Raw genomic sequence first — 22,013 nt, forward strand, 5'->3', positions numbered from 1 at the left:
AATTTATTTCAGACTTCGCTTCCATCAGATACTTAGCATTGTGAGGAACTGTAACACTGTTTTAATAAAAAAAATCATGACTTGACCACAGATACATCTGCTGCTACCTTGAATCGTACAAAAGTCAAACCAGAACCTTGGACAAACACAGGGTTGTTCTTTTTTTTAATTCTCTCTGTTGTGTACACTAACTTCCCAAACTTGCCAGTTATCTCTGTTTGGGATCTGTTTCTGACTGTTTGCACAACACAGACAGGTACCCCTACTTTATGTTTAGTTTCCTTCCAGAATAAACCAGGCAGGTTTTACCTCACCTGACTGAGTCTCCCTATCGAGTTCAGACTATAAACTCACTTTTGGCCAACTTGAAGCATGGGCAAAGAGTTTCCTTTTGCGTGTGCCCATGGAAGCAGATATGGTTACTGGAGGGAGATACTAAAAAAACCCCAAACAACCAAACCAACAAATGCTCTGAAGAAAATTACACCAAGATTAAGTGATGACACAGAAAACATCCATTGACAACCTCAGGACAATGAGCAAATTAGGGTTATTTGGAAGGAAGAAAATTGGACGATTTTTCATCATGATCCAAATTCTTTATGACCTTTTATTTTTCAACTTTGTCTCCAGAGGTAGTAAAATCCAGGAAAAAAAAAATTAGTCTTTTGTTTCATAGATCAAATCACTTCATACATTAAAAACCTACATTAAAAGTCAACTTCATCTTTCTGACAGCCTCAGTAATTCTTTTCCCCTTCAGTGTTTATCCCCTGATGTGACAGCAAACATTCTTTCTGGAAACCTACTGCTTGATCACTGTTGTTTTGTATTAAATTGTAATTTCTGGTCTTGTGTGTGGGGCTGAGATTTGGAACATGTGCAAACTCAGATGTGACAGCCTGAACAATTCAATTAGTCCTGCTTGTGCTAGATTTTGCATGTCCACATTAGCATGATTGTATATCAAACACCACGGTTCCAGCTCATTGCAGTGTCCCAAAACTGAAACTTCTCTGGCAAGAACTCACTCATGTAAGGCTGCAAAAGTAGGAAAAGACACAGGACTTCTAAGAGCCTGTAACAAAATAATCCCAGAGGCCAGAAGAGCCTACAGAAACTTGAAATATCACTAAGTCAAATAAATTAATATTTCACTACTATCATACTAATACAGTATGATACACCTCATTCACCCTGTTGTCTCAGTGATCTGTGAAGTGCTTTCCAGGAACATAAATCTGGAAACCATACTCTTCCTTCTCCTCCCTATTAGAAGCTGAAATATTGACCTCAGTAGCCACATAAAAGAGTCCAATGATCAGTTCAGGCACAGGCTTCTCGCCAGTAAGCTTCTCCAATTATGGCTTTAAAAATGACTAGTGTTTTTAAATGACCACTAATGTTCCTTTCCGTTGAGAGGCTTGAAGGATCTCCTGGGGTATGAGGAAGCAGGAATGAATGTGGAGACACATAAAGACCATGGTGTGTAAGAGCTTACTTTGGTTCCAGCAGTATTTCTTGGGCCCAGAGGAACTACCATGCCCTTCCTGAGATCATGGCTGATGAAGTCCAGGGGCCATGGCAGTGCAGAAAGTTAAGTGCTGGGGCCACATCAGACAGAAAGGCAATGGGACAAACAGGAGCTGGCACAGGGTAAAGCAACATTGTCCACCAGTGTGTAGGAAAGTGCTTGAAGCCACCTGCCGTGAGATGTTATCTGTAACCAGGGGAGAGGGTGTCTACAGCCATGCTTTTAAACTTGTTTTATAATCATGACAAATAATCATACTGACCCTGTTTTCAAGTCACAATGAACATCCCTAACTCAATCATTACACCCAAACTTGAGTTTCTGTATTTCCAGCACTGAGTGTGTAATAGATGTTAACCACCACGGGTATTCTCATCAATCGCCCTGAGTGGGCAGGCAGGTGGGCCACTGTTAGCAGCCCTCAAGGGCAGGCAGCATGAACTGCTCCCTACTCCCTCAAAAGTGGTGAGTCCTACCCAGGAAGATACACCCCTATGTCCTTGCCAAGGGGAACCTAGAATTCATACACTGTGTCCAAGTGCCACACTAGAGAAGAGGCATCATGAAACAAGTGTTAGCAGGATATGGTGGAGAGATGCATGTTTTTCAATAAAAGATGCATTTGTCAGGCAACTGTAAACTTTTCTATGTGAGATGCTATGAATTATTGCTGTCTGATTTGAGATACAGTGCGATGAAGCTGAAGGAGGGCTTAGGTAAGGAAACAATCTGGAAACAATGCTATTTATTTATCTATTTATTTACTTGTCTCCTTCTCCCCCTTTGAGTCAAAACACCACAAATCACTTAAACTTAGAGTCCAGTATTCTCCTCCTTGCAAGGATAACTAGCAATTAAATATCTGCTCAAAGGAACGCTTTGGTCTCTAAAGCAATGCAATGTTTTCAAAAAGCTGTGTGGGGTGACAACCAATAATATATGCACTAAATCTCTGGCATGTGTAATTAGGAGTACTAAATGCCTTCAACTCGAGACACAGTTCACAAAACGATATTATAACCATGTTGTTGACTACAGCAAATAGAGTTCAAATCAGTACATTGGCAATGTGCCCAAGAATAGCATTAAACTTAATCGTGTAAGCAGTAAGTTAGCATCATACTAAGGTTTCTGCATTTCTTGGCCTGATATAGGTGGTGTTTCAGTTTGAAGGACTTACCAGCAGGTGCTGTGGTAGTTTTTGGCGCTGGGAGTAAGCTCCTGCGTGGAGTCGCTGTGCTGCTCGATACCTGCGTTGTGCTCTTGCTGCTCCCCTTGGGGACATCTTTAGAAGGTGCAGATACCTTAGGAGTGGTTTGCTCTTCATTTCCAAAGCTTGAACCTGCAGGAGACCAAAATTGCTCTAATTATAAGTTAATTAAAAATGTATGTAAACTGTGGCACACAGACTGAGTTTGTATCAGCAATTATAATCTACAAAGACATATTCTTATTGCAGCTTGGGCTAAGTTATAGGGACCTTCTCCAATACATATGGCTATGTAGAAATAGAGTTCCCAGCAACTTACTTAAATATAAAGTCTCGGCAGGTGTTGGAGTCTGACTCCAACAAGAATTTAATACCTATTTTTGGGCTAGCTCCATGAAGGTATCTGGCTGCAAGGTTCATTAAAAAAAAAAAAAATCTAAATATCTGGGTGGATGACTGTTTTTTTGGCTTTGTAGCTGCTACAGGAGCCAACCTACACACTCACCTTAACACTTGGGAGTTGCTTGTTGTCAGGTTAAGGGAAAATAGCAGGACTCAGTGGTGGAAGACATCGAATTCTCCTACCCAGGATGGATTTCCCACAAACAGTCCCTCAGACCACACTCCAGATGTTTGAATAATGACACTCAGACATTTGACACTGTCCCACATGACATCCTGTCTCTAAATTGGTGAGACATGGTTTTGACACATGGAACACTTGGTGGATTAGGGATTGGCTGGGTGGTCACACTCAGAGTTCGGTCAATGGCTCGATGTCCAAATGGAGACCAGCAACAAGAGGCATTCCTCCAAGGTTGGTATTGGGACTGGCAACATTTAATATCTTTGTTTGCGACATGGGCAGTGGGATTGAGTGCACACCCAACAAGTTTTCTGAAGACAGCAAGATGTGCAGCACAGACAGCACACTACAGGGAAGGGACAGGCTGGAGAGGTAGGCCTGTGTGAACCTCATGAAGCTCAGCAAGGCCAAGGGCAAGGTCCTGCACATGAGTCAGGGAAATATCAAGCACAAACACAGGATATGCAGAGAATGGACTGAGGGCAGCCCTGAGGAGAAAGGGCTTGGGGTGTTGGTTGATGAGCAGCTCAACATGATCCATCAATGTGCACTTGCAGCCCAGAAAGAAAACTGTATCCTGGACTACATCAAAAGAAGTGTGACCAGCAAGCAGAGGGAGGTGATTGTCCCCTCTAATCTGCTCCTGTGAGAACCCACCCAGAGTACTGTGTACAGCTCTGGGGCCTGCAACATAAGGAGGACATGGACCTGTTCGAACGAGTCACAGAATCACAGAATATTAGGGATTGGAAGGGACCTCAAAAGATCATCTAGTCCAATCCCCCCGCCAGAGCAGGAATACTTAGATGAGGTTACACAGGAGGGTGTCCAGGTGGGTTTTGAATGTCTCCAGAGTACAAAGTAGGAGACTGCACAACCCCCCTGCGCAGCCTGTTCCAGCATTCTGTTACCCTCACTGAGAAGTTTCTTCTCAATTTTAAGTGGAACCTCTTGTGTTCCAGTTTGAACCCATTACTCCTTGTCCTACCATTGGTTGTCAATGTCCAGAGTCCAGAGGAAGACCATGAATATGATCAGAGGGTGCAGCACCTCTCCTGTGAGGACAGGCTGATAGAGTTAGGGTTGTTCAGCCTGGAGAAGAGAAAGCTCTGGGGGGACCTTATAGCTGCCTTACAGTACCTAAGGAGGTCCTGCAAGAAAGCTGGAGAGGGACTTTTTACAAGGGCACGTAGTGATAGGACAAGGGGTAAGGGCTTTAAACTGAAAGGTGGTAGATTTAAGTTGGGTAGAAGGAAGAAATTCTCCCCCATGAGGGTGGTGAATCACTAGAACAGGCTGCCCAGAGAAGTTGTGGATGCCTCACCGCTGAAAGTGTTCAAGGCCAGGTTGGATAGGGCCTTGAACAACCTGGTCTAGTGGAAGGTGTCCCTGCCCATCACAGGGGGATTGGAATTAGATAATCTTTAAGGTCCCTTCCAACCCAAACCATTCTATGATTCTAATAAGAAGATGAAAAACCAAAAAAATCCCACAAAACAAAACAAACAAAGAAAAAACCCTGAACCTTTGGTTGCCAAGGTTTCCAGTTTATATTGACCTCTTTCAAAACCTCTAATGGGTTTAGCTCCTGAATTTGCCATCTAGGGAATAATCACATCCTACACTCCTTGTAGATATAAGGAAATCAATATTTTCTTAACTTTTGAAAAAGGCAAATTTAGAGTGTCTTCTTTAGCTATTGAGTAGAAAGCCTAAGAGGAGCAAAAGATTACAATATGTCTGGACATTTGCAGAAGGATGAACATTTTGTTTGAAAGTGGAGATAGTGGCAAGAAATACGTAGGATTTCAGAAGGGGCTATAATTTTTATTTCTATTGTTTTAAAAAGATACAATACAATGCTATTTATGTACTGCCTGCAGAAAATTGATAACATTATTTTAATAATTGATATGTCCAAATCTCCAGTATTATTAAGATGTAGGCTTCTTAAATGTGTGCAAGTAAAGGAGAGATTTTCTTTTTGCCTCTCTTACTGAAAATCCACTAGAAAAAAAGTGCAGGTTGGAAAAGAAAATCCTCTTTTCTGATAAAGGAAGAATATACCTTTTGGCTCTGACAAAACTGCTTTAAGTTTTGCTGTGTCTATAAGGCTGCTTGCATTTACATTTTAATTTAAAGCGCATACCTGCAGCATACATGGACTTCTACAAACACATTTGACCTTTGATCGAATAATAAGACACATTAAAAATTCAAACTAAATGGTGTACTGTACCCTACACAGGAAAGGGAAAAACTGAAGCATTTGTCATCTTTACACTGCTGTGCACATAACAACCCCTCAGCACATCAGGTTGTTGTTTTATCTCCAGACTACACAGATTCTTCACCCATGTAACAAACACTTAAGATTACGTGCTCAATTATCTGCTGACAAAGCACTGCTGACCTCAGTAAAGTCACATCAGCAGAAAACCTGTCCCGGTCTCCTCTGCAGCTGTGCACAAGGACATCTCTACCAGGTGCAGGGGGATGCTATGTGTATCCACCTCATTCCACCTGCATCATGCTCCCAAAAAGGTCTCAGGCATGTGCTCATGCAGTTGGTTTGGGTAGCACAACTTGTAGAAAATTTTTTCTTTCCTCTGTTATTCGTTTAAAAGTTTCAGTCGTAGAGACACTAACCTTGAAGAGGAAATTATTCCTGTTTGCAGAGAAAGGCCGTTCAAGTGCTGTTTAATTGAAACCCTTTATTATCTGTTGTGAAATGTATTATATGGAGAACGTTTCAACTCACAAACCTCAACAAATAAAGCAATTTCTGCTTTGAAGAATGAGGTGTCCCAGGGAGTTACCTAACCTTTTATTAAAAAAAATATAGTTAAAAAGCTGTTCTAGTTCTTGAAGATGAATTGCCACCAGCTACAAACACTTTTACTGTCTAAAGCACAGCACAAGAGCACAGCACAATTCTGTTAATTGCAGAAATGAGTGGCTGGGAAAGCTGACAAACACAGACTCATCAGGACCCCTGAATCAGAAATGCCAGTTGCCTGGAGACAGCCAGCCATCAACATTGTGTCATAGCTGGACAAACCCCTTCAGTAGCAAAAAGGCGAAGAAAAAAAGTGATTCAGCTTTTCGATCTTTTACTAAGAAATGGACTCAGGGAGACAGGCTGCATCGCTGTACTGGGTGTCTGTGGCAAGGTGTTGGAGGCTGCATGAGGAGAGGCCAGGGCTGCCCCATGCCAGACACAGCTGGTTCCAGAGGGTTTCAGCCAGCTCCAACAGACCCATCACAGGACACAGCTGGGACCATCAACCAAGCCGGAGGCACCCCTGAGAAAATGAATTTAAGAAAGGGCAAAAAAGTGAGAAAAAAAGTGTGAGAAACTGCCCTGCAAGCACCAGGGTCAGAGAAGGAGAAAGGGGAGAAGGTGTTCGCTGCAGCCCCTGGAGCAGACCATGGTGAAGCAGGTATTTCCCTGCAGCCTGTGGAGAGGGCCATGGTGGAGCAGATATCCACACTGCAGCCCACAGAGGATCCCACGCTGGAGGAGGTGGATGTGCCCTGAAGGAAACTGCAGTCCATGGAGAGCCATGGCAGTAACAAGCTCCTGGAAGGATCTGTGGCCCCTGGAGAGGAGCCCACACAGGAGCAGGTTTATCTTGAGGGACTGCAGCCCATGGTAAAGACCCAGGCTGGAGCAGAGAAAAGTGTGAGGAGGAAGAAGTAGCATAGAGGAACTACTAGGTGCTGACTGCAATCCCCATTCCCAATTCCCCCTGTGCTGCTTGGTGGGGAGGTGGGATGGAAGAGGGAGAGAATTTGGGAAGGAATAAGTGAAGTCGAGCCTAGGAAAAAGGGATGTGGGGGGAGTTGTTTTAGGTTTGTTTTGTTTGTTTGTTTTGTCTTTGTTTCTCACCATTTAACTGCATTTTAATTAGAAAGATAGTTAATAATGTTCCCCAAGTTGAGTCTGTATTGCCAGTGACAGTAAATGGTAAGTGATCTCCCTGTCTTTATCTTTACCTATGAGCTTTTTAATTTTATTTTCCCTCCCATCCTGTTGAGGAGGGTTAGTGAGAGCGCAGCTGGATGGGTGTCTGGCAGCCAGGCAAAGTCAACTCACCACAATAGCAATATCAATATATCCAGGATTTGCTGTGATAAGATAGATGTTTAATGTAAGAGACAGTATCTCCTACTTTGCTGTTCACTCTGAGATGGAGTTCAGAATGAGACAGTGGGGTACAAAAACATGTGCACGTACAGTATGCTCCAAAAAGCAAATGTTTGCTGCTTCCATGTATCATTAGGGCAGTGTCTAGTTCCCCAAGAGCAGGGCAAGCTGAGCTCCACCTTGCTACACATGGTGCTGGTTTCCACTTTTCAAATAGCATTCAAAGAAGAAATGAAATTAATGATGCAGGAAAATGTGTATTCCTCATGATCTAAGAGGAAAACATAGGTTTTCATTTACTTCGTGGAATCCACTTATTGAAGGAAAATCAGAAAGATTATTCATCAGATGGTACTTGTCAATCCAGGATAGTGTCTTCCACTATTATCTGCAGCAGGTGAGTCAGTAGTGTACAGTATCCAGGTGATCACATCCCCTGTTATATTGTGCCTCTTCTCTCCTACTTCTCTACTTTTGCATTTTATCTAAACCAGGGGAGACTCTTGGTTTCACTTTGAAGCACCTGGCAAGTCATTTAGGTGCTCCTATGTAAAATGCCTTGTATTTTGCAGACTATGCTCTATGAGGAGCAGCAGTGCTGACTTTGCAGTAGAATATTTAACAGACTATTAACAATCTGCTGGAGCTAAAGGCCTTCAGCCTCACTTTTATTGTCTCGTCACTATGAGCCCTAAGGAATCCTGCTCTTCTGCTTGTGAAAAAAATACAGAGAAGGAAAGGCCTTTGAACACTCGCAATTACTTTGGAGAGTCCCAGCTGGACCCATTTATCCCCTATACTGTTACGCCAATAAAGATGTGCAGAAGTAAGGGCTGACAACATACTGTAGGCTGCGTGTTCAAAGAAAACCATGATCAAAATCCCACTGGCTCCCAAATGGCTTGAGGCACCCTCTCTCCATATGTGTCACCGTCCCCTTCACAAGTGATAGAATGAGAAGAAACAGCCTCAAGTTGCTTCAGGAGAGATTTAGATTGGATATTAGGAAGAGTTTCTTCCCAGAAAGGGTTGTCAGGCATTGGAACAGGCTGCCCAGAGAAGTGGCGGAGGTGTTAAAAAGTTGTGTAGATGAGGTTCTTAGGGACATGCTTTGGTGGTGGACTTGACGGTGTTAGGTTAACAGTTGGATTCAATGATCTTAAAGGTCTTTTCCAACCTAAATGATTCTATAATTCTCTGATTCTATACTACATATGACTGTAAAACCAGAAGGAGCATGGTTTGGGGAAATTCTGCATTTCACAAGAGATTAATTAAGCCATATTGTATAGCAGGTCTTAATCTGAGAGGAGACAGTGAAAGGAAGGACTGCATTCTGGAGCCACACAGCCACAGATGTCCCTGCCTGCACTCGAGGGCAATAACCTTCAACCTTCTGTTGGAGAACTTGAATTCTTTCTAGAAAAATAGCTTGTCTGACAACACCTACAGTGCTCTGTTTTGCTGAGAAACAGACACCCAAAGAGTATTCAAGCACAAGCGCAGCTGCTTCTGCAGCTCCCTGTCTCACGGGGTGCTATGTGAAGCCTATCGAAACAGAGTATGTTTCCAGCTCTTCAGAGCAGGTCAAGCATCTGCTGCCCTGGCAGCATGCTTGGAGTTGTAGTCACACCTGAGACACTGGGAACATGCTGGCTTCGTGAATGTTCACTGAACCACAAACATTTACCAGGGTAATTGCAAGCTCTTTCCATCTTCGAGATCCTTAGACAGTACTCGATGCCAAGTTTAATGACAATGAAGGTATGTCTAGTTGTTGCAGCAGTGAGCCCACTTGGCATTTCTAAAGCAGTTTCCAGTCACAGAACTCAATGAGCTTTACAAATAACAAAGAGTTGAGTCACTTTCCAAGTTCACATAGCAAGGGAGTAGCAGAGACAGACTGAGAAAGTGAGCAGGAAAATCTCATGATGAATGAGGCTGGAATTACTTTTTTCACCTGCAAAACATTGGTCTGGATTATTCCTCTGTGTTTTAGTAGGCTGCACTTCTGTGTCTCACTTTTCAAGAACAAATACAAGCACAAAATGAAACTTAAAATCACTGCCATAGGGAATGATCTGATAAAGAAAATACCTAAACTACTCTGACTAATCAGATGATGTTTGAAACAATAACCCACAAGACACACTTTTCACTAAATTGTAACATTTGCCCATTCTTCAATTAATGTCCAGACTTTATTTCTGGTTTTCACCTGCGAAGTGGTAATTTTTATAGATTGATTACAAGATGTACAGCCTGTCAGCCGATATTTTTTCACTAATTTAAAGGTTATTGTTTTAAATTTCAACACTGTATATTCCAATATAACATTTCACAGTGTAATTATCAAAAGACACAATAGGATGTACAGCTCTGTGGCTCAAGCTAAAACAATGCTACTGACCAAGCGGTACAGTGCTATCATTAGTCCTGAGGGGCTACCATGCTGTTACGATGTTATGATAGTAGACGAGATTACTAGCTGGCTAATTTTTTTTTTTTTCTGTCTTTGCTAAGAGCCAGTGCCTGGTATTTCCTCATACAAGAGGCCAAATGTTCAATAGATCAGGGACAAGCTGATGACAGGTTTATTTTCCATCCAGAACAAGAAGTGGCTTAAGGATTGATGTTCGCACAGTGCTTAAACCTAGCTTAATTACCCTTAAGTATTTTTCCCATTGTGGTTTTTTTTTGGCTCAAAGGTGTTTGAGCAATCATCTCCTGTAACGTGTTGATTTTAGATAAGGTTTGTTCATGTCCACATGCCTTTATAAAAGCTGATTTTTCAGAATTCTTAACGTTCAAAACTGAAACCTGAATTTTGAGTTTTGAGCTTAATAACTTTCACCAAAATAAGGAGCCAAATCTGCAGTGCCTGTCAGCACAGGAGGCTGTGAAACAGACAGGAGGCTGTGAAACAGACCCTTCATTGCTAGAGAGGGAGTCTGCTGCCATCATTACTTATTAATGACAGCTATGTGATCGATCATGCCTCTGTGATTCTGTGATTTTGTACAGCATCACTTAAGTTTGTAGGAGATTGCTGCATATCCATCCTTTTCCTCATCCCCTCCAATCCTAAAGCCAAGCACCTTTCTCCTGCTGTCAGGTGGCTTTTGCCACTCAGATCTGGCCATGCAGATAGCTGTTGAGGCACCTGAAGGTTGGGAACTCTGCAAAACCAACCATCACCAGAGGAGCTGCAAGAGCATCTCCTGTGCAGATGCACTAGCAGGCTCCTCTTTCACCTCCAGCTGCCCAAAATGGTTCCTGCAGCCAGAGGCTGGATCCTGCACTTCCAGCTGATCCAGGTAAGCAAGAGAGAACAGGGTGAGGGATCAGGAGGCTGGGCTTAGCCCAGCTTCCAGGCTCTCCCTTGTCCACCAGCACAGCTGGACTTGCAGCCAAGCAGCATCCACCAAGCTGGGCTGTGTGTGCTCCTAGACTGTTGCAAAGGGGGTCATTCAACTTAGCCTCACCTACAACAAAGTGGATTTTAGAGAAGTGGAGGTGTTTTACCTCTGCGAAGTGGAATTGAAATCCTTCCTTTACATGTTTTACTGTTTTTGATGACTCAGGGTTTTTGAAATCCAGATTAAGTTTTGTGGCACAGAACCATCTTCAGTGTCCTTCATACATCATACATAGTAGAAATACAACCTTCTGCTGATGCACCTCCTTGCATCAATACTAACCTACTCATTTCACCTCACCTATTAAAATGCACATTTTAGGATGCAGATGAATGGATTTCTTACTTGAGCAGAGTTATGTGCTGCTCCCTACTGAAATGTTACAAGCCTCATTAGGCAAGGTGAAAATTTCACTACAAAGTAAAATTTTTGTATGGGTTAGTAGAAGTTGCAGACAACTTGCTGACCATGCCACACTTTGGAATCACAGAACACATTTTATTTGGGCTCTTGTGAAATGTTACACCTCTACCAGGCAAGATAAGCCTTTCATTATGTAATGAAATTCTACTGTATGTTGGTGGTAGCTTTGCCTACCACTGGTGGATTGTACAGCTGCTGGGCTAGCTGAGCTCACACATATAGCTGGCTAATTAAAGCCCCATAGGGTATAGAGTGAAGACAGCATAGTATTTTGCTGATCGATCATAATGTTTGTCAGAAGTGATAACATAAGGTTATTGACATCTTGCCAAAGACACCTGGAACTACACAGACATTTTAAAATGGGTCTGAGACATCACTGAGAATCCACCTTCTGAAAGGGCCATCTCTTGGCACTACTTGGATCTGAATTGTCAAAGGTCATTCATGACCAAATCTTCCCTGCAAACTTACCTCATTCAGTATATGACTCTGACCACAGGGACAAGAGACATCCCACATCATGAATACCCTGTTGAAGTGTCTCACGTGGTACCTTGAAGAGCTGTGGCAGTAGGACCACATTCTGGGGAAATGTTTGCTTCTCGAACTGAGAAGAGAGTAACATATCTGCTGTAAGCTTCTCCAAAACATATGGATTGAGTTTTCTAATAGATCAGATCAGAGTAACCTGAACTTATTGTATAATTACTGAAACCTGAAGTTGTCAGAAGGGCTGTTTCTTAACACCCGAGGTATGCTTGAAGGTGAATAGTCATAGTGCTTTTGGAAGTTTTACTTGCTGACACAAGTTAAGAAGAACATATTATATTCCAGTTAAACATTTAAATTCCTCTCAGCAAGTTCATTTTGGGAGAGAAAAAAAGCAGCAGAAATAAGCAGCAGATTTTTAAAAAATCCTGTGTTCACTTAATTTACTGAAATGAAGTGTTATTGAAGGCTGTATTTGTAAGAAATGCTATATTTGATCCCAGTGAGGGAAACTGAAGTGTTGCCTTCAATGCAAGCCAAGTTTGACTTAGGATGAGTGCTTTAGGAAAAAATGCTACACTCTATACTATGAAAAAAGCACAAGAAGTAAAACAGGAGCACAATTTTACTTCAGGTATTTTCTGGCAGTGGGTCACACGCTGTCTTACAGAGGAGATGGCCACTTACAGAGTCCAATGGCCACTTCCCCCCCTTGTTGCCCAACAGAGTTGTGCTCCACACCACAATTGCCAGGCACTGTAGAGCTGTCAAAGTAACACCAAGCACTGATGGTATTTTTGCCAAGGACATATCTGTGTTCCAATGTCCTCAGCTACCAGATTGACCCTTGGGATTGCCTGTGGATGCCCAAAAGTTAGAACCATCAGAAAGAAGATACAGATAACATCCATTTTCTACTAGTACTAAAGCATGTATGAACCTATTCAGGGGGAAATTTTCATGGGTAGGAAGATTTTGATGTTCCTGAATAGTACTTCAGTCCCAGTATTCACATTTCTGGAAACACTAGTTTTGTAACGTGACTTGCGCTCATGACCATCTGCTCTAATGGCACAATGCCTACTTCTGAACAGGCATGCCAGTTTTAACAGGGCACAGGCACCCATGAAAGATAGGATTAGAAGTGACATCTGCTCTGCAAGAAGGTCCCTCTGACGGCAAGAAGTGCCAAATCAGAGCCACATGATTTTATTATAGGGAATTACATCTGTTGACACTTATAGCACTATATCATCAACACACGCCTTTTTCCTGGAATTGCTGGTTCTAATTTGCTTGAGCACTGGCTTGGAGTTCCATATTTGGACACTTCAAGGGATATAAACCTTGGTAAAAGTGTTAATGGCATTCCAATGGTGTTAATGAATTTCCATCATCTTTAGCAATCTGTGCTGGATGCCACAGCTCACCAGACTAGGAGAGGTTAAGCAATGCCCTAAAAATTGTCAGTGCTTAAAGTCTGGTAGCATTCAGTCCTGCCAAGGCACAATAACCTGTGTGCTACGGTTTATGTGGAATTATGCTAGATCAAAGAGCTAGTAAATGTGTCTGTCTCATTCATTGGCATAACAATGACTTCAGAGCAAGCAGTATGGGCTAAGGAGGGGAGATAGCATGCTCAAACCTCAAGGATGGAAGAACCCTAAAGAGTCTCCACTTAGTCACTAATTAATTGCAATTTATGAGCTCAGACAGAGATCCTCAAAGCTGCTTAGGAACTTAACTCCTGTTTCATTTCACATTCAAATTAAACTCACACCACTTAATCACCATTTCAGCCCCGAAGGAGTTTCAAACCAACAGATGTCTCCATTTCAGAGCATGAAGGATGCAAGCAGCTGAGCAGAACCTCATATGAATGCTGAGCAGTGCTCTGAATGGAGAAAAAAGGTGGCGACAGGCACCAAAGCTGTGTGGTGCTTTGGAGACAGGCAGGGAGGCTTCTAAGCTGTTCAGAGCAGCCATTTGCTGTGCTCAGATCAGGTTCATCCTCTTGAATTATGTGCTGTTCAAGAAAAAATGTGTCCATCTTTTGTAGAATAGCTTGGGTTAGCCTAGCAGGCCGGTGCATCCTCTGAGCCTCCTTCCCCCACACCCCAGAGGACATCAGACCCAGCAGGTACAACTCTCTGTCCTGCTGGAGCTGAGACACTGTGCACCATCTGACAAGGAAAGAGGCAGCAGTACCCTGTCACTCATGTCCAAGAAACTGCCTAATTTGTGAAGAGTCAGTCCTGCATCTTATAGAAAATGACGTATGAAGCACAATATTTACCACTCCCCACGCTTAGTAGAGCAAGAGTTTCACAGTGGGCACATATTCCTTCCCCTTCTCCCCCAGCGTATCTCCTACAGGGAGAATAAGTGCAAGTGAGAGTTGCAGGACCATTAGAGGTTTCCAACTTTTTTGATCTGTTTGAATTTTCCTACTGGAAATTTTTCTGCTGGTGGTATGGACCTTTAGAGAAATGTCACATATTTTTTTCTGTATAGCATAGGAGGACCTGATTTTCCCAGTTAACTTTAACTAATTCCTTTTTTAAGTAATGCACAATGTGCACTGTCCTGCTCTGTACTGGCTTCTGTATAGATTGGTGTTTTGTGGCTATTTTAGATGTCACACAGAAAAAAAATCTATAGCAAAATAAAAATCTGATAAAAATGTTTGTGTAGTCCAGAGTTTCAACAGTCAAAAACATATTTCTGTGGAAAGCTTTATTTTTCCACATGCACTGGGTATATTGTCTTTTAAGGCTCCAAAAATGTGACTTGTAGAATTCTGCTGATTAAATGTTGTTTTCCTCACAAAACATCTTAACCAGTTTGATCATATGAAGGTTTGTTGGTTTTTTTTAATGAATATTGTCAGTTATGAAAAGTCTGGAAGTAAAACTGCAATTCAAAAACACCTGGGGAGAGAAACACACAAGCAAAACATTTGTCTATTATAAATGGCATTATCCATGGAGAGTAAGCATAAATTTTCAATGTGACCTGTTAAAAATTTTACTTATCTCACGCTTACTAAAAACAGTGCCTTTAGTAGATGATTTTGAGCAAAATAAGGTTTTTTACAGTAAGCTAATTTTACAATTAGCAACAGTAAATGCTGTGACCCAGTTAAATAAGTTTTACAAAGTGTTTTAGCTATGATTATATTTCTATGAACTAAAATAATCTGAACTAGTTGGCCTATAATATTTTGCAGGGAACAGGTGTTTAATTGTCTTTATTCCACAAAAGAAAATCTCTTAAAAGTATATGAAATCAAAATTCTGTTGAAAACCCCAGAGGTTAAATGGAAGAGGCAGGTTCTTAAAAGCTGACAGTGCTTTTATAGGGTAAACTTTTCTATTTGGTAAAGTATCAAACATTTTGTTGATTTGATCCTTTTGTTTTTTCCCCTTCCTATCTGAATTTAGCTGGCTGGTAGTAGCAGTATTCAAGTAAGTAGCATCTCTTAATTACAATTAATGCTTCTGATAAGTAATAAACTGTAAGACCATTTAATTGGAGCATGCAGAAATGATTTACACAGTGTCGTAATGGTACAGCCTGGAGTGGAATGGTAAAGCCCCATATAACTGGGCCCTGGGGAGCGCAAGGCACCAGGAGCACTACAAGCAGGCTGTGCAAACACCTCTCAGGCATCTGGCAGGAGACAAAACCAATAAACTAGATTCACAGGGAGAAACCACACCAGCACCACATATTAAAAGCTGCAAAAGGAAGTAACAAGTACTAGTAGTGGGTGATTCTCTGTTGAGAAGCACTGAGGCGCCCATTTGCTGGCCTGATTTATGGTCAAGGGAAGTTTATTGCTTGCCAGGGGCCAAGATCTGGGATGTCACAGGAAGACTGCCACAATTGGTTAAAAGCAAACTACTGTTCCCTACTTCTTTTTCATAAGGGCACCAATGGCCCAGTTAGGTAAAACCTGGGCAAGATTAAGCATGACTTCAGAGCCCTGGGGGTCCGAGTGAAAGGGACAGGGGCTCAAACGGTCTACTCCTCTGCGCTGCCAGTCAGGGATAAGGATGCAGGCAGACACTCATGCATTATACAGATAAATACCTGGCTTTGTGGCTGGTATTGTCAGGTCTTTGGTTGCTATGATCATGGGATGTTCTTTGACAAATACAGCCTTTTGAGGAGGGATGGCATCCACCTGTCTAGAAGAGGCAGAAGAGTCTTTGGTAGTAGATTGTCTGACTTAGTGAATCATGCTTTTAACTAACGAATTGGAGGGGAGAGGGTCCACAGCTGCAACACCTGTATATCTATAAGCAACAGGGTGGATGAGTGCATCTACTGGAGTAGTGAGGAATGCTCCCCAACCCTTTCCAAAGACAAGTATACACGTAGTCTGGGTAACACACAGGAGGAACTGGAACCCTGTGTCCAGTCTGAGAGTTACATCATCATAGGAATCACAGACACTTGGTGGGAAAATTCACATGACAAGAACACCAGTATGGGTGGCTACAAACTCTTTCGGAAAGATAAGAAAGGAAGAAGAAGAGGTGGAGTTGCAGTTTGTGTAAAAGAAATCTGAGTGTATAGAGGTCAGCTAGGCAGTACTGTCTCCATTTCTGATCCCCACAATTAAAAAAAATACGTGGACAGACTGGAGACAGTCCACCGGAGGGCCATGAAGATGATCAAAGGGCTGGAGAACGTGCCCTATGAGGAAAGGCTGAAGGAGTTAGGTCTTTTCCCCCTGGAGAAGAGAAGGCTCAGAGAGGACTACATCACAGTATTCCAGTACTTAAAGATCTCCTACAAACAGGACAGAGGCTCTCTCTTCACAAGGAGCCACATGGAGAAGACAAGGGGAAATAAGTTCAAGCTGCACCAGAAGAGGTTTCATCTTGATAGAAGAAAATGTTGTGGGTTTTTTTACAGTGAAAATAATCAGTCACTGGAACAACCTCTCCAAGGAGGTGGTGGAGTGTCCATTGCTGGAGTTTTTCAAGATGTGATTGGAAAAACCACTCTTGCTTCCTCCCTGAGCAGCCCAGGGTGCTTTTGCTCAGCCACAAAAGAGCTGTAGGTAAGGCAGAAATCATAATAAAAGATAGTAAAGATAAGAAAGTCCTTGTTGCTCTCTGTCATCAGAGATCTCTGGGGTGCTAGATAATCTCATCTAGGCTCCCTTTCCCACAAAAGGTTGGACCAAATGATCTTTCAAGATTCCTTCCAACCTAGGTTACTGTATGATTCTATGAAAGGGGAATATTAAACAAAGAACTGCAATTTCCAATGTCAAGTTTAAAAAAAAAAAAAAGGAGTATACAGCACTACTTGCTCAGATAGTTACAGTATAAATGATGGTGGTATAATACAATTTATGCTCTAGACATATATTTCTTGCGGGATTTGTAAGATATCAGTCTGATTACTCAGAAGACAGAAATCTACACTTCAGAGAGCAAACACAGCCTGGGCAGACAGGTGTGAAATTCCTTGTCTGACTGCAGAGCCCCAGCACTCTTGCCACATGCCTTAGTATCAGGGAATCTTCCCCAACTAAGTGACTTGTGGGCAGGAGCCATGCTATGCACATGTCAGCACATTGCATCATGGTATCTGCTACTTTTATACAGATGTTATAGTTACTCCTAAATCAAAGGCTGTCGATTTGAAAATACGTTATGGTGCCAGAGGCAATTTGTGAGTAGAATTCTTACTTCTAGAGGCTAATTAATACATCCAGGGGCACCGGCAATAATATCACAATTTTCTGGACTAGCACTGGTTGCTTGGATTGAAATTACACAAATTATAAAAAGGTCATTAATCCATTCCTGGTCTTCTGTGTCAGTAGGCAAGTTGCTGCCAGAGTAGACCCATGACTGCAGCTTCCATTTTGACATGATATAATACTGTGACATGCAGGGAAAAACCTTTTTTAGAATTGGACACTGACACTGTTAGTAAAATGACAGGTAAATGTGATTAAGGAAATGACATTCTGAAAATCCATGCTCGTACATGAAAGACTCCTCTGTTCTATTCCAACAAGCATCTGATTCCAGCAATTTTATGATTCTTCTTTTTTAAGCCAGCAAATCCACTCCCTGTCAACTCTCCTAAGTGGAGCATCATTACTCTTTTATGTTAGAACAACACTTAAAGGCCTCTCTAAAAATAACTAGTATGGTGCTTTAGTCATGACAGTGAATTAACTTGTTAGGACATTGTCAGGCACAGACAACCAAGCATCATTCACACAAAATAGAAGATGTCTTATTTGGGAGGAAAAAAAAATCCAAACTTCAGATTCAGTAGGAGAGCAAGCTTCTCCTTTGTAATGAAATTAGGATGTATATCATCATTGTTTTCCAGCAGCCCTCAGGAAACCACTGCAATGAAACACAATGAATTTGTAGTTCATTGGATACACCACACTGCTCTCAAGCAAGACCTTCCAATGGTGCCAATGGAAGATACATGTCCCACGTAGTCTTTATTTGTCAAACAAAACTATATGAGCTGTTTATGGCTTGAGCGCTGCACACGACCTACAGATAATACAAAATTTGATTCATTGGAGGTGCCCAGGAAAAATATCCAGTAGTTCAAAAGACATAATCTGCTGTTGTGTTTGACCCTACCATACTACAGTTGTGCATCCAGTCAGGAGGAGAGGGAAAGGGTGAGTACATACCACCTCAACACCCTTAAGGGCCTGTAACTGAGCCAAGGGCAGATCTTCCTTCCACATCCTTTTTGAGGAGCTTCTGCTTACAACATCTGCTAAGAGCCCCATGAGCAAGTGGTAACACAACATTCTCTCTGAAGGTGAAAGCTTCACAAGAGAAGAACATGGCTGTATAGATCGGGCTGTCTTCCATCTGGCCTGGCTGGGATATCTGACACTGTTTGGACTGACCCTGTGTTCCTGCAAGGAATGTGCAATGCCTCTTGGAGCTGGCTGGTATTGGCACTGGTGCTGTTTAACACCTTGGTCAGCAACAGGGACAGTGGGATTGAGTGCACTCACAGCAAGTTTGCCAAGAACACCAACCTGTGCGGTGTGGTCAACATGCTTGAGAGAAAGGATGCTATGCAGAGGGACCTTGACAGGCTTGAAAGGTGGGTCTGTGCAAACCTCATTCAGTTCAATAAGGCCAAGTGCATGGTTCTACACATCGGTTGGGGAAACTGCAAGCAGGGAATCCCAGGCTAGGTGGAGAATGGATTTGGAGCAGCCCTGAGGAGAAGGACTTGGGGGTGTTGGTTGATGAGAAGCTCAACATGAGCCAGTAATGTGCACTTGCAGCCCAGAAAACCAACCATATCCTGGGTTGTATCAAAAGAAGTGTGGCCAGCAGCTTGAGGAAGGTGATTCTGCCCCTCTATTCTGCTCTTATGAGACCCCCCCGAAGCACTGTGTCCAGCTCTGGGGCCCCCAACATAAGAAGGACATGGACCTGTTGGAGTGAGTCCAGAGGAGGGCCACAAAGACAATCAGAGATGATCAGACCTCACAGCAGCATTCCAGTACCTAAAGGGGGCCTACAAGAAAGCTGGAAAGGAACTTTTTACAAGTAATAGGATAAGGAGTAACAGCTTTAAATGGAGAGAAGGTAGATTTAGATTTCATATAAAGAAGAAATTCTTCACTATGAGATGAGTGGTGAGACACTGGAACAGGCTGCCCAGAGAAGTTGGGCAGAAGATGTCCCATCCCTGGAAGTGTTCAGGGTCAGGTTGGACGGGGCTTTGAGCAAACTGGTCTAGCAGAAGGTGGGAACTGGTCTAGCACATGGCAGTGGGAAGTTCTCCTTTGGTTTTGCTTGGTTTCAGCAACTCATAGTAGACTTGGAAAGCCTGAGGGTCCCTGCCTACAGAGCCCATGGCCAGGATGTGAAGGATTCAGGTAATTTCAAATTAGACAATGAAACAGAAAGTAGAACTTAAATTATGGTTGTGAATTGTGACACAAGTGTTCTGTCACAGGCAAATCCATGAGGACCCACTAGGAGCCTTCAGTGCTTCCAGGCCATGATCTTTTAAGGTTTGGGGTACTTTGTTGGATTTGGGTCTTAGATTGGGGCGGGAAGAGGTTACCTTGTGTTGCAAAAAGTCTCTATTTATAAGATCATGTTTCTAAATCCTTCACTTTCAAAAGGCAAGGTTCTCATGTTACAAAGAGGCATAATTACCTGTGCCCTTGCTATGGCTCTTTTTCTTAATTAGGACCTTTGAAGATAAATGCACTTGCCCATCTCTGGCATGTGAAAACAGAACTGCAGGATGAACCAGAAATATCCTATTAATTTCACCTCTCTATGCATCATACTGTAGTTAAGGCCTGTAAGAGACTACTTAAATGAAAGCTTTTTAATCTTACATTTAGTACATGGGTTATTGAAGTAGGAGAGCTTCTCATTTTGCACGGTTTTAAATCCCAGTAAAATTTTTAAGACACCCGAAATTTTTAACAAGGATCAAGAAAGAGTATGTGTATGTGCAGGGTGGGATTGGGGGTTGATTGTGAGCGGGCTGAATTATTTTAAAGAGACATGAAGTACAGCCAGAAGTATGAACTGTGGTGTTTTATGCCAACACAAATAATGTCCTTTTGTATTGCAGGCACATTTAATTAACTGTGTGTGTGTTGTACAAATGCAGAAATATTAAGACAGAACCTTGTCTACTGGAAAATTGTAATTCAAGTGATTTCCATACTACTTCAGTTTCAGGAAAAGGTCTCCAAAGCCCCTGTGTTCTTGATGAGTAGCTGGATAGCTCTTAGCACTGCTAAGGAACGGCAGAGGCCTCAGGAGGGTGTAAGTGGCAGATCTGCCTTGGAGACTCTGGCGTTGCTCTGCTGGCTCTGCAGTTTCCTGCTCCCCCACAGTGGCACAATCTGACAAGCCCACCACATGCCTTTGGTGTTTCTCTTATGTTCCTGGGCCCTGAAGGTAGGTGGTTATGTGAAAATCTTAGCTGCTATTACTGTAAAAGAAACTTTTAGTTCTTTTTCTTTTCTCCTTCTTCAGCACAGGAATGTAGCCTGAAAGCACCTTCAAGATCTTTCTTTTAAAGAAATGTCCTGGGGTTTTTTGATAGTGCATGATATCACATTACACTACTGTGATAATGTGCAGGTTAAAGGTGCATTGGCTCTGAGGAGTGCATAAAAAGCTCCTTCTTCTCTCAGTTAAACATGAACAAAGATCTCAGGCCGTTTGAGTCCTAGTCCCTGACATTTAAACATGTGGGTAGTAGCACAGCTTTGGAGAAATGATACTGAATATAAAGAAGGAGGGTCTAGGAGATAGAGCAGGTTTCCTACTGCAGAAAGGCCAGTATTGGTTAAAACTCCATGTATTTTCTTTGTAAGCTCCTTAGGATCAGGGAGACAAGAACATGCACCACGCCTGTCTGTGTCTTCTTCTAAACTTCCTAACTCCCATGGATGGAGGAGGGAGTGGAAGATACTGCTGAGGCTCTTTGCAGAAAGGATCTGACTCCTCTCTGCATCAAAATTAGGAAAGGTATGGATAAGATCTGATTTCACCAGAACCTAAACATAATGCAGGCACCTTTTATTTTGACTGTTGTAATTTTGGTAGTCAGTAGAGAATCACACAAGTGAGCACAAGTATTTCACATGGTAATGGAGAAAAGCGGGAGAGAAAGAGTTGCAGTTCACTACCTGAATTCTCCAAACAGCCTTCAAGGACAAATGGTCCCTCCTGTCCCAGCTGTGCACCTCCTATCCCCAACCCTGCCTGAAAGTGAGGGAAGGATGCAGGCTCACAACAAAGGATCACCGGAAGAGTGAGCTATAACTATTGACCCAAAATAAGGTGAACCTGCCACTCCTTTCCTCATCTTCTGTCACCTTGATCATCTTTTCTTTGTGACCTAAGTGACAATAGGTCACGAATTTGACATAACTGAAGACACTGCAAGTTTCAGCTGATGCACTCTATTCAGTTTCTTTCCCTATAAAGACAGCAGAGACCCTGCTGTAAGATCCAGCAGTCACCATTACAAGGTATCTTCTGCAGACATTCAGACTACAGGTTATTTGCTATCAAATGCAATGTAAATGCAAATGTTTTTCACTGAAAAATGGAATTTCATACATGATGATTAATAAGACAGTACTTGGTCTGTGTTAGAGGCGAATCCTAGGCAATCAGCCCAGCTTCTCCAGC

General features: G+C 42.4%; 1 protein-coding gene across 1 annotated transcript in view; it reads right to left on the reverse strand.

Annotated features, from left to right (window-relative positions):
- MTUS2 (microtubule associated scaffold protein 2) overlaps window positions 1-22,013 on the reverse strand; it is a 319,109-nt gene that overhangs the window by 69,966 nt on the left and 227,130 nt on the right. Inside the window, exon 7 of the mRNA XM_082074597.1 lies at window positions 2,715-2,876. Within this exon, the coding sequence (XP_081930723.1) occupies window positions 2,715-2,876 (162 nt within the window). The remainder of the gene's footprint in view (window positions 1-2,714; window positions 2,877-22,013) is intronic.

Source organism: Streptopelia decaocto (assembly GCF_964273445.1).
Source record: "Streptopelia decaocto genome assembly, chromosome: 1".
NCBI classification, from domain to species: Eukaryota; Metazoa; Chordata; class Aves; order Columbiformes; family Columbidae; genus Streptopelia; species Streptopelia decaocto.